Genomic DNA, 13,381 nt, shown 5'->3' on the forward strand with positions numbered 1-13,381 from the left:
TTGTCACTGTCTACAGGCATTAACCTGACTACACCCCCATCAGCACAATAAGTACACATCACCACATCGTCACTGTCTACAGGCATTAACCTGACTACACCCCCATCAGCACATTAAGTACACATCACCACATTGTCACTGTCTACAGGCATTAACCTGACTACACCCCCATCAGCACAATAAGTACACATCACCACATCATCACTGTCTACAGGCATTAACCTGACTACACCCCCATCAGCACAATAAGTACACATCACCACATTGTCACTGTCTACAGGCATTAACCTGACTACACCCCCATCAGCACAATAAGTACACATCACCACATTGTCACTGTCTACAGGCATTAAAATGACTACACCCCCATCAGCACAATAAGTACACATCACCACATTGTCACTGTCTACAGGCATTAACCTGACTACACCCCCATCAGCACAATAAGTACACATCACCACACTGTCACTGTCTGCAGGCATTAACCTGACTACACCCCCATCAGCACAATAAGTACACATCACCACATTGTCACTGTCTGCAGGCATTAACCTGACTACACCCCCATCAGCACAATAAGTACACATCACCACATTGTCACTGTCTGCAGGCATTAAAATGACTACACCCCCATCAGCACAATAAGTACACATCACCACATCGTCACTGTCTGCAGGCATTAACCTGACTACACCCCCATCAGCACAATAAGTACACATCACCACATCGTCACTGTCTGCAGGCATTAACCTGACCACACACTCATTCAGTATATGAGTACATATTATCACATCGTCACTGTCTGCAAGCATCAACCTGACCACAACCCAATCAGCATAATAAGTATACGAACACTCAGCTACAAAGGAAATGATGGATAGTGTTAAAAATTATTAATACTTAGCTTCCTCACTAAGACCACATCCATCAGTGTAGTTTCTGAATGCTGATCTCATTCCGCACGTAGTCATTTTTAGCAAGAACTGGTGAATAACAACAAAGAAAAAAGGAAATTTTCTATCTAAAATTACGTTTAAGTAACATACTTACCGTGACCCACTAGTGCTGACTCCGGCAGGGGTCTGACATTCCTGTCCTGTGCAAACTACTATCGCCTATGTGGAGAAAACAAAAGTAGCTACAGCCGATAACCTCCCGGAAGTAGGTAACCTCCCCTTTGCCCCCCTGACTAGTGCCCTCTTTTTCCGGCAGCCATTATGACTCCTGTTCCTGTGCTCTTCATACAGCTAAGTTTTTTTCATATTTTCTGTCTGTCTGTCGATTCTCTGGCGTTCTTGTTTTTTGTCAAATTATGTCTTCAACCAGACACAGAAAAAGACATCCTTCAGACTGAAAAATCCATCAGCCCTGTGTGACACATGTGACAGTAAGCCCTGCATCATGTCATGTGCAGTGTTGTCAGGTAACAATGAGACAACTGCTAACCATGGACTCTGTTCAAGGACAGAGGCTTGAAGTGAATGTGTAGACACACGAACTGTAAGGTGTGTAGTGACAATTACACGGAATGTAAAGTGTGTAGTGCGGGCTACATGAAATGTTGGGTGTGTAGTGAGGTATATATGGAGTGTTGGTTTTTTTCTATCTATTTATTTATCTATTCATACATTCATTTATTATCATTTTTTTTACTCACCTCCCCATGATGGTAGGCGGACTGCTCAGCCACAGAACCAGCCAGCTGCGCCACCTTGATCTCTTTCTGAGTCAGGTTACGCTTGACGCAGGTGAAAATGACCTTGCGCTGACCCGGTTTCAAACCATCCATGAGGGAGGGGATGGAACGAACGTTGTCTGCGTTGCTGAAGAGGATCAGCTCCCGGTTGATGAATTCGTTGTAAGTAATGTTCCGCGTGTCTTTTGTATACAGGTACAGCTGTTTCAGACATGTATGCACAATGTCTAGTCAACAAAAACAAGCACATGTGATTCTGCTGATCAACTTGGTGCATATAGTGTTGTTTCTCTATAGAAAGTCTGCTTTCCAAATATTCCCCTCTGTTGAAAAGATAGCAGTGCTGTTCCAACTTCTTTGCCATTCAGTTATTACCAAAGCAACAGATACTGTTGAGATTTAAAATCTGTAACTCTGCTTAATGCAAGAACACTGACAGTTTCCGTTCTTTATTCATATTTTAAAATGTTGAACGTTAAAGTAAAAACCACTAAGAACACTAGAACTATAAGAGCAGCTAACAAGTGGGTATATGGCTATTATCATTAAATCTCACATCTCAGCCACACAAGGAAGAAGCAGCAGCACATAAATATATCAAAAGTCTGCACACTTTACGAAACGAGATGATTCTCATAAAGTCACTGTGTGAAACTGGAAATAAAATAACCTCCACTATCAGGAGAACTTTGGCCAGAATGCCAGTAACAGTAAACACCAGGAACCAGCACTCACCTCTGGCAGACCCATCTCTGTGCGACGCTTGCGTTCCTCCATGTAGTTGGTCAGCCACTCCTTCCTCTCCTCGATCTTCTTCTTGCTGAATGCCAGGTTGATGGAAGCATCATCTTCAGGCCCACCGTACCGGAATGGAATGCGATGCCGAGGCATGTCTGAGAAGTATTCCTTGGCCTCCTTGGAGGTCGAGGTACCCAGACCTATACACATCATAATACTAAAGGCATTAGTGACTGAATTTTTCTTGTTTGTTTCTCAGAAGCTGAACAACTCAAGCCAATACACACAGCATAAAATATATCAGTAACTGTTTACTTGTGACAAGGAATGTCACAGGCAAACGCTTTCGTGACAGAAAAAAGGGAGCAAGAAGCACAAGAGAGTCAAAACAGTGGAAGAGACAGAGAAAGTGGCTGAGACAGAGACAGAACAAAGGTACAAAATAAACACCTTTGTAGTACTTGACTTTCCAGGTGTGCCAGTTTTCAGTTTTATGTTTCCATTCCTCAAACTCTGGTAAACTGAAGAAGGACTCTTCCGCTTTGCCCTTTGTGACCTGCACACACAGAGTTACTCTTCACCCAAACTGGCAAGTCACCGTGACAGGTGGTCCTATAACTGTTACAAAAAACAAAAAAAAACGCCATCTTGGCAGTCAAAATATACTCTGATTACTGTAACACTTTTCATGTATAAATAATTATCATTTTTATTTCCTTATACCCTATTTCTTCCTTGCTCTTTCATATGCGTGCACACACACACACACACAAGCGCGCACGCGCGCAAACACACACACACGCTCACAGTAACTCTCTCTCTCTCTCTCTCTCTCTCTCTCTCTCACACACACACTCACACAAACACACACAAACACGCTATCACACCGTCACACACACTCTCTCTCACACACACATACACACTCACACTTTCACAAGCACTCACACTGTCACACACACACATACACTCTGTCTTTCTCTTTCACACACACACAAACACACCTTGACAATGGGAGTGATGAACTCCTCCACAAAGTTCTGCTGCAGGAGGTTGGGCCAGAAGTGGTGGATGAAGTTGACCAGCAAGCCCTTGATGTGAGAACCGTCCTGGTCCTGATCTGTCATGATCATCAGCCGCCCGTAGCGCAGAGTGCGCAGCTTCTCTGGTGAGTCGTACTTCTCCTTGAAGTGCAGGCCCAGGATCTTGATGATGTTGTTGATCTCCGCGTTGTCCATGATCTGCCCACCCAACAACACTATCACACACACCTGTCATCTCTCCGGAATCAAAGACATGTTATGCTATACCTCTCATATTCTCTATAATCATCCAACTTTCTAAAAATGTTAAATCATCACTTCGTATGTTTGCAAAGCTATGCAATAACATGTATCTATTCTCAATTTTTTACTGACCCGAACAAATAAGACAATGTGTATCGTAACTACAAATATACAGCAGCCTGAATCTAGAAACTGCCAGCACTTGGATGCTGGAATACAGACACAGACTCAGTTTGGAAATGAAACACATCTCAAAATTTTATGAATAGTTCCTGAGCAATCGTCTTTAAGGTTTTGGGGTTTGTTTGGGGTTTGTTTTTGTTTTTTCTCTCTCTTTCTTTCTGTGTTACCAACCTGTTTGTGTGTGGCCTCACGAACATTGAGCAGCTTGCCCCTGAGAGGAAAGACGCCATAGTTATCTCGACCAATCACTCCTAGACCGGCCACAGCCAGTGACTTGGCTGAGTCTCCCTCAGTGAGGATGAGGGTGCATTTCTCTGAGTTCCTTGTGCCGGCGTCATTGGCATCGTCCAGCTTGGGGATACCCTTCAGTTTGGAGTGCTTGGCCGAGTGGCACTTCTTGTTCAGTTGGGCCTGAGCCTTGAACTTCATCCAGCTCAGTACGCTCTCCACAATGCCGCATTTGTTCACCTGCCAGAGACCATGGAAGCCATGCCATCACTTTCATTCCAATTCACAGCATGCAGAAAAGCCAGCATGTTTCTTTTTGAACATGATATGCCAAGTAAGACCTGCACATATTCAAGTAATGTGATCAACTGTATCAGGGGTCTGAAAGTTTTACTCCAATAGATATGCGTTTCATTTAAATACAAATATGTTGAGACTGCACCTAGGCTGTTCTGCAGGCAGATATCAAATGTCAATCATCGTTAATCATTTCAAAGCAGTATTGTTGGTACTTTCTTCCCTTCTAAGAAATAACAGATCTTTATTTTTTCACCACACACACAAGCTGAGTATCCAATAGTGCTCACCTGTGTGACAAACTTTTCACTAAGCTGGCACTTGGAGCCAAAGGACTTGGCCTGTTTGGTCATGTTCTCCTTGGTCTGGGAGTCAAAGGTGGGGTTCTCAATCAGGCAGTTTACAAACACCCACAGGTGGTTCCGCACCTAAGCAACATACAATCGCTTAGCATGTAAAAAATTTATTTTTTCTGCAAACAGTACCATCATTATGTAGCCACGCATTTTTTTTTTTTAACTGTCTATGTATCTGCATATATGCATGCTTGCACACAGACACATGAAGTCATACAGACACATGTACAAACACATTCTTGCGTGATACAGATTCATTTAACAGAACATTCTGCTTCTTACTGTCGTTGGAAGTAGTAATGATTGACGACATAGACCAAATGTTTCTGTATATCAAGGTTTTGTGTTTTACTGTTTATATTTCCAGATTCTCTCTGAACCTTACATTGAGATTTTGCCTGACAATAACCCCTTACCTGAAAGGGCATGATCTTGATGCCTTCTTTGTTCTTCTTCTTGATGATCTCTATAAGTTTGGTGACACACTGGTCAGAAACGTAATCCACATGTCGACCACCCTGCAAACCAAAAGCAAACTGCTTGATATGAGGAACAAAAATAATGAACTGTCTGAAATTCAAAGACTTTTTCAATCACACCTTACTATCAAAGCAGAAAATATTGAAAAGCTAAGGTACCAAAATCTAACTGGTAGCATTATAAACATGGCTGAATGTAAAAAACCTGTGGTCTATGTATTGCATCCAATATTAATAATGAGAACACAATCTAATTCAGCTTCAAATCATCTGAACTAAAATCATTCGCTCTGAGAAAACATTACAAATACACACAAACAAATCAAAATAAAGAAAACAAAGAAAAGCAGACAAAAATTTCACATGGTGATGAAGATGCTGCCGACCTGACATGTACAGTAAGGCTCACCTTCGTGGTGGCAATGCTGTTCACAAAGCTGACTTGCTGGAAGCCGCGGTCACTGAGGGTGATGCCCACCTCCCAGCGAGGGTTCACCTGTTCATACACCACCTTCACTGGCTGCCCAGCCTCGTCAGTCTTGTCCTTCAGGTACAGGTCCATGTAGTCACGGAAATTCTTCACCTGGGAACACATCACAAAAAACGTAACTGTCCCGACAACATTCAGGAACATCAAGTACAGATGGATTTCTTTTTCTGCCTCTCTCCCTCTTTCCCCCGCACCCTCTTACCCCTTTACCACCCTCCCTGTCCCCGATGAACTCAAGGCCCTTTATACTCCAAAGATGTAAAAGCAAAATCAAAAAGAATATTAAAAAATCAGATACCTAACAAAACCACTAGAATGCTTAGGAACACTCACAGCCAGTTTCTTGCCGTTCAGGAAGACTCTGACCCCTCTTGTGGAAGCAGCCACATCGTACGCTCGACGAGTGAAGATTGCCACAATGTCCTTGTCAAGACTGGTCATGCCAAACTTGGACAGGTCAGGGCAAAAGGTCACACAGGTGAAATCTTTGTCCTTGGACTCTGTGATGGTGGGTTCCTTTGTCTTCAACATGTTGTCTGTCCATGTCTGTGGCAATGACAACATGAAACAAACATGTAAAATATTCTCACCAAAAAAGAAAAGCCATGCAAAGCATATTTATATAGCATTTGATGGGCCATTTCAGGATTTTAACATAGCGTCTCACCACGTCTGTGATGACAAAGAAGTCATGCAAGATACCCTCCCTTGAGATATAGATAGTCACATGTCAAACACCTTTTCACATACAGAAAGAAAGGTCTATGTACTCAGTTGATATAACTAACTCGAAAGAAAAAAAAAAGCATGAAAACTTGGATAAGTTGATTCAGTACAAATGCCCAGGGTATTTCACCTGGGAGGAAATATGAACGAATTAACATTCTTGCTGATTTTCATGTTATCTGGCTCCAGCTGATAGGCACAGATGCACTACATTCATGGGTTGAGGACATTATGTGTGGTCAGGTACCAATAAGTGAAAAGAAAAGACAGTGCACATTGACAAAGGCTCTTATGACTAACTCTAACTCAAGACTACGATCCACATTTGTGCCTTTAAATGCTTCCTTGTTTACTTTTTCCTTGCACTGTTGCAGACTTTACAACTGCATGTAACTTCTGATTAAAAGAGTGTTACTAAATTATGTTAGCTATATAGCTGCATGTGATCAACAGATGCTTACAGAAATGTTAACACATAACCTTGCCATCAAAACTAATGCAACAACTGTCAAACAAATAAAACACTTTTGTTGTAAATGTTCAACTATCAAAATCTCATTATGTTTACACACACACACACACACACACACACACACACACTTCTCAACTTTTCTCCCTTTAGCTTAGATCACAGCCATCTTTAAAAGACATGGTAATGAAGTTTTTAACATCTACCCCCTATAAAAATGTGTGTGTACTAAAAGTCAATAAAAGTCTTGCCCAAAAACAACAAAAACCACAAAGTTTGACATAAACAAAATATACACCACAATACATGAAAAAAAAGAAACATCCAGAAAGAACACAGAAATAGATTGGGGTAGCTCCGGAAAGGCTCTGAACAAAGAACAGAACACACCTGTTTGAAAGCTCTGCGATACTCAGAGCAGGAGGTTTCCACAATGAACTTTGTGCTAAAAATGTTGCACAACTTTGCACCGTAACCATTTCGGCCACCTGAAATTACACCAAAGTAAGTTTGTTAATGGCTTAATGTTGTGGCTTGTATCATGTGTGGCACACACACACACACACACACACACACATAAGTTAATATGATAACACCCCAAATCCAAATCCAAATTTTCCTGCAAAACATTTTTTCTGTAAGAAAAATGAAACAAATATTCCTTCATTATTCATTGATAACACTGTCACTGCTGACTCATTTTGCTATGTATGCTGAGAACATTTCCAGCAAAATGGAAAAATCATGCTTGCAATTTTAAGTATTATCTCCTTGAACACTGATGATGACAGGGTAAAAATATGGATCAACATGCTTATTGTCAACATTTGCAGAAAAAACAATTTTTATCTAATGCAACTTACACACACAACACACACTCTTACACAAAAACCTGATCATTACATACTGATGATACCCCCCACCCCCACCCCTCCCCCATGCCCCCTCCCCCATATGTCTGTTGTCTGATGCACAAAATTGCACAATGTGATTTGAAACAATACATGAACAAAGTACACACCAAAAGACAAGCTTTCTAAATTTACACAACTTATACAATGTTCAGAGTTCAACAACAGATCCATGTTCACCAGCATGTCCATCTTTCACTGATAGCACTGTGCAAAAGGGGTCACCAGTGAGCCATACTTGGCTCTGTACAGACCTGTGACTTTCTTTTCACTGTCATCATAGTTGCTGGATGTCAGCAGATGTCCAAAGATCATGGTAGGCACATACATCTTCTCTGTCTGATGCTCCACCACAGGAATACCTTTCCCATTATTCCAGATCTTGATTTTGTTGTTTTCACTGAAGCAAAGAGGGCAAATACACTTATGAAAACAAAATGCCAGCACTCTCTTTTTGCACATGTTTGTTCTGTTAAAAACAGTACTGCATGATTGAAAATGTACAAACAGGACTTTTATAAATAGTTTCAGAACAAAAACTATAAAAATTATATATATATATATATATATATATATTTAGGTGTTAAAGTATTTCATTAGTTGTTTTGTGAAGGACTACGACTGTCAAACCAGGAGGCAAGATTGCACTGGCTCTTGGTGGTGCACCCTTGGGGGCTAGCTGGCTTTCGGGGAACCATCTCAACGCCGACCGTCCTAAAGCCCTCTTGGCTAAGAGAGAGGGGAAGTAACTTGGGCAAGACACTTTCCACTATAATCAAATTCTAACCTAAATAGTCGGGACAGCAGTTGCCTCCTCTGCTGTTCTGATGGTCATAGTCGGACACGACTGACTATCATATGAATAGGTGAGCTCACTAAAACTGCTTTCAAAATAAAGTGATGCAAATTAAATCACTTATCATCAACTCATGTTTAATCCTAACATCTTTTCTGATTTTTTTCCTTCAGTTCTAGATACTCACGGGTCAATGTCAACCTTGATGGTGTCCATTCCTGGATCCCTTACTTTGTTATCAGCAGCATTCACTGGTAAACAATATATCATGACAACATTAATAATCTTCTTCAGCTGTAACTAAGTTCAAGTCTGTGACACCAACTACAAAAAATGTCCTTAAATATCAACTGTCTTTGACTAAGTCAATGGTTGGTCTTTTCTACTGATTATTTGACTGACAGACAAACAATATCACTGATATCACTGACATGGAAAAGACAATACACTAAAGATTAACAAGAACTTTTTTTAAGTTTATAAAAAAAAAAAAAAATGTTTTCGGACTTTGTCAACAAATTGAACAATGGAAATGAATTATTCATGTCATGAACAGCCTCAAACATAAGCAGTTAAAATAACCTATACCACACTTGAGTTCTCTGCTTTGTACTAAAATACCTATCCTTAACTGTATTGTACTTAATTGAACTGCATTACACTGCACTTTACTGTATTGATTGTGCTGTAAAATATCATGTATTGTACTGTGAACTGTTCTGTCACAACTGATATGTACTCCATAAAATACAGCTCCTTCCAATCTGTTTCATAGTTCAGTTTGTTACTTGTTATCTCATAAAACTTGCATGTTCAATGACTTGTTCTGCACTTTGCCATTGAACATCATCACCTGCCAAAGCTGCATTTGATGAATTCCTGAGGACTGGCATATGTAATTATTGATCATTTCATCAAAGCTGATAGCAATATCAAATACCAAAAGCAGTACAAACAATTTTCTCTAGTGTAACTAAAGAAATACTTGAGATTTTTTTTTCTCTCTCTCTATTTTTTTGGTTGTTTTTTTGTTTGTTTGTTTATTTCTTTGTTTGTTTTTGCTTTGTAAATAGCAATAAAGAGACATTTTCCTTGATCTTAATACAATTTACAAATTTCTGAGCATTTCACAATCAACATACCAATGATTTCATCAAAGATTTTGTAGAGCCCAGGAACAAAGGAAACTTCACGCATCTCCATCAGGTTTGTTTCATCATTCACTACCCACATTTGCTGCACACAGAACCATATTTAGTCAACCCGCTGGTATATAATAGATCAGAAATATGTAATATTCCAATAGAACATATACAATTTACTATATTGGACCAGTTATTCTTAGATACCTTGACAATGGAAATAAGGAAAAAATCAACAGAGTATAGTTCCAGAAAGAAGAAAAAGGACACACAAGCAGAAAAGCAACTTGAAGAAGAAAAAGGAGATAAACTCAGAGAATATCTTAAAACTGGCATCAAATATCACTGTTAAACGTAACTCATAAAATAGGCTCTACCTGTATCGCAAACAGAATTAAAACAGTCCTGGATAAACTTATTAATGAAGATAAACAGGTTTTGTAGCTGGCAGATATATAGAGGATAATCTAAGGTTTATTTATGGTATAATCTATTACCTGAAGGAAAAAAATCTACCAGGACTATTAGTTTCAATAGATTATGAGAAGGCTTTTGATTCAGTTTGTTGGAAATATATGCATGAAGTTTTAAAACATTTGGGTTTTGGTGAGGATATTTGTAGATGGGTAGAAGCATTCTACACTAATATAAAATCCTCAATATTAGTTAATGGTAAAGTATCTACAAGTATACGGATTGAACAAGGCTGTAGACAGGGAAACCCACTCTCGCCCTATTTGTTTATTTTGTGCACAGAGATAATGGCTTGCAAAATTTGTCAAAATAAGAATATAAAAGGCATTAAGATATCAGAGGTAGAATGTAAGGTTAGCCAGTTTGCTGATGATACGTCTTGTTTTTTAGATGGTGACAAAAAATCATATGCAGAACTATTCAAAGAACTGGAAGATTTTGAAACAGTTTCAGGACTCAAATTAAATCATGAAAAAACATGCAATGTATGGCTTGGAAATAAGCGTACTTGTGATACAGTTTATTTATCAAATTTGAAAATGAATTGAAATCCACCACAGTTTGAAATACTAGGGCTCTGGTTCACTAACGATTTGCATAATATAACAGATTTAAATATAAACTGTAAGTTCAATGAAACAAAAAAAACTGTTTTACGTGTGGATAAAATGACCAATTACACCTCTAGGAAGAGTAGCTATTCTTAAGTCAATTATCTTGTCAAAATTAATTTACTTATGGATTATGCTTCCAAATCCACCCGATAACAGTATTTAAATATTGCAAAAAATGTGTTTTAATTTTGTATTTTATTTAAAAAAGACAATTTTAAAAGATCAGTGGCAGTGCACAGTGTACAAAATGGGGGTATAAGCATCTACCCCTTGACCCGTGGGTGGGTCGTTGGGGCACCATGGATGACTGCCTGGTCAGCTCGCGCCACCTGCCTCAGTCCTCAGCGGCCCTTTGAGTTGTGGCAAATGGCAGGCCCGTCCACTCTTTGATGTTGTCCTCCCACCGCTTTCTCTGTCTGCCTCTCTTCCTCCTTCCTTGTACGGTACCCTGCAGGATGGTCTTGGCTAGGCCGTCTGATCATGTGACGTGTCCATACCAGCGGAGCTTGCGTTCCTTCACTGTGATTACCAGGTCTTTGAATGGGCCAATGGCGTTTTGGACTCTTCTTTTCACTTCCTCATTTGTGATGTGGTCTTTGTATGTAATGTTCAGGATCTTGCGGAAGCATCTCATTTCCAGGGCCTGGATTCTTCTCTGGAGTTCTGCAGTGAGGGTCCAGGATTCGCAAGCGTATAGAAATATTGAGAAGATGAGGGAGCACATTAGTCTGATTTTGGACGAGAGGGAGATCTTTTTGTCCTTCCATATAGTCTTCAATCGACTCAGTGCGGCAGTAGTCTGCGCGATTCTGGACAGGACCTCTGGTTTCGAACCCTCGTCTGACACAATGGCACCCAAGTATTTGAAGGAGGAGACTTCTTCCAGTTTTTCACCGTTTACGTGCAAGTTGGACGTTACGCCTTGGCTGTTGTTGGTCATAACCTTGGTCTTCTCGGCACTGATCTCCATGCCGTAGGCTGATGATGTCTTGTCAAGTTTGTGCACGAGTTCTTGGAGTTCTTCTCTTCTCCTGCCAGGCCATCAATGTCATCGGCAAAGCGCAGGTTGGTGATGACTCTGCCTCCAATGCTGACAGTTCCCACATGATCTTCCAGGGCGTCAGTCATGATCCTTTCAAGAAAGAGGTTGAAGAGAGTGGGAGAGAGTAGGCAGCCCTGTCTGACTCCGACCGTGGTTCTAAACCAGTTACCCGTGCTACCATTGAAGAGGACTGCACTGGTTGCTCTTTCGTATAGGTTCTGTATGGCTTGGATGATGTCTTCACTGATGTTGAATTTGTGCATGGTGGCCCATAAGGCAGCGTGCCATACCCTGTCGAACGCCTTCTTGAAGTCAATGAAGACGTGGTAGAGGTCTCTTTGGTGCTGGAGATATTTCTCGCACAGCAAGCGCAGGTTGAAGATTTGTTCTGTTGTGCTTCTCCCTGCTCTGAAGCCGGCCTGCTCTTCGGCGATGATCATTTCTGCTTGCGGCTTCAGTCGGTTGAGAAGGACCTTTAGCATGACCTTGCTGGGGTGGCTGATTAGGCTGATAGTGCGGTAGTTTTTGCACTGTTGTAGGTTGCCCTTCTTGGGGATTGTGATGACCAATGATTGTGTCCAGGTGGTTGGCCACTCTCCCGTCTGCAGGATCTTATTACAGATGGTGGTGAGGGCATCAATCACCGCTTCGCCTCCAGCTTGAATCAGTTCGGCGGGAATGTTGTCGACGCCAGCTGACTTCCCTGCTTTCAGTGTCTTCACTGCTGCCTCTACTTCTTCCCGAAGAATTGGCTGGCTGTCATTGTTGGTTGATGGGGGACAGTTCAGAACTGAAGTGTCACCTTTGGTGTCATGGTTGTACAACTCGGAGCAATATTCAGTCCCGCGCTGTAGGATGTCTTTTTCTTCAATGAGGCATTTCCCTGATTTGTCCTGGATGGTGCTGACTCGTCCTTGCTTGGTTGTTGTCAAGTTTTTGACAGTTGCGTACGCTCTTTTTGAGTTGTTCTTTTGCAGGTTGTCTTCAATCTCTGAGCACTGTTGTTCTATCCAGTTTTCTTTTGCTTTTCTCATGCTGGATTTGACCTTGTTGTTGGCGGTCCTGTATTTGTTTGTTCCTTCAGGGGTGCCTTTCTTGTTCTTCAGTGCTCTTCGTTTATCGCATAGGTCAAGGATGTCAGGGGTGACCCAGGGCTTCTTCACTGGTCGTTTTGTGCCCAGAACTTCTTTGGCAGTCTCAGTCACTGCAGTGTTAAATGCAGTTGTTTCTCTGTCGATGTTCACCTCTTCGTCCTGCAAGATGGTCAGTGCGGTGAATTTTCCTCCAATCATGGCTTTGAAAGATTCTACAACCTCTGGGTCTTTCAGTTTCTCGAGGTCGAATCTCATTCGTGTGGTACCTTGCTTTGCGATCTTCTTGAGGCGGAGTCGGAAGGTCATCATGACCAGGTTGTGGTCGCTGCCCACGTCTGCCCCTGGGAAGCTTCTGGTCCTGGC

General features: G+C 41.2%; 1 protein-coding gene across 2 annotated transcripts in view; it reads right to left on the reverse strand.

The window, feature by feature from the left end:
• Positions 1-13,381, reverse strand: part of LOC143279861 (DNA topoisomerase 2-alpha-like) — a 44,440-nt gene that overhangs the window by 23,256 nt on the left and 7,803 nt on the right. For both annotated transcript variants that reach the window (XM_076584125.1, XM_076584135.1), the window contains exons 4-16: positions 9,795-9,888; positions 8,840-8,903; positions 8,111-8,256; positions 7,336-7,433; positions 6,084-6,296; positions 5,670-5,843; positions 5,198-5,299; positions 4,716-4,853; positions 4,072-4,368; positions 3,436-3,672; positions 2,885-2,990; positions 2,432-2,634; positions 1,658-1,897 (exon numbers count right to left, since the gene is read on the reverse strand). In XM_076584125.1, coding sequence (XP_076440240.1) covers positions 1,658-1,897; positions 2,432-2,634; positions 2,885-2,990; positions 3,436-3,672; positions 4,072-4,368; positions 4,716-4,853; positions 5,198-5,299; positions 5,670-5,843; positions 6,084-6,296; positions 7,336-7,433; positions 8,111-8,256; positions 8,840-8,903; positions 9,795-9,888 — 2,112 coding nt within the window. The remainder of the gene's footprint in view (positions 1-1,657; positions 1,898-2,431; positions 2,635-2,884; positions 2,991-3,435; positions 3,673-4,071; positions 4,369-4,715; positions 4,854-5,197; positions 5,300-5,669; positions 5,844-6,083; positions 6,297-7,335; positions 7,434-8,110; positions 8,257-8,839; positions 8,904-9,794; positions 9,889-13,381) is intronic.

Source organism: Babylonia areolata, chromosome 1 (genome assembly GCF_041734735.1).
Source record: "Babylonia areolata isolate BAREFJ2019XMU chromosome 1, ASM4173473v1, whole genome shotgun sequence".
NCBI classification, from domain to species: Eukaryota; Metazoa; Mollusca; class Gastropoda; order Neogastropoda; family Buccinidae; genus Babylonia; species Babylonia areolata.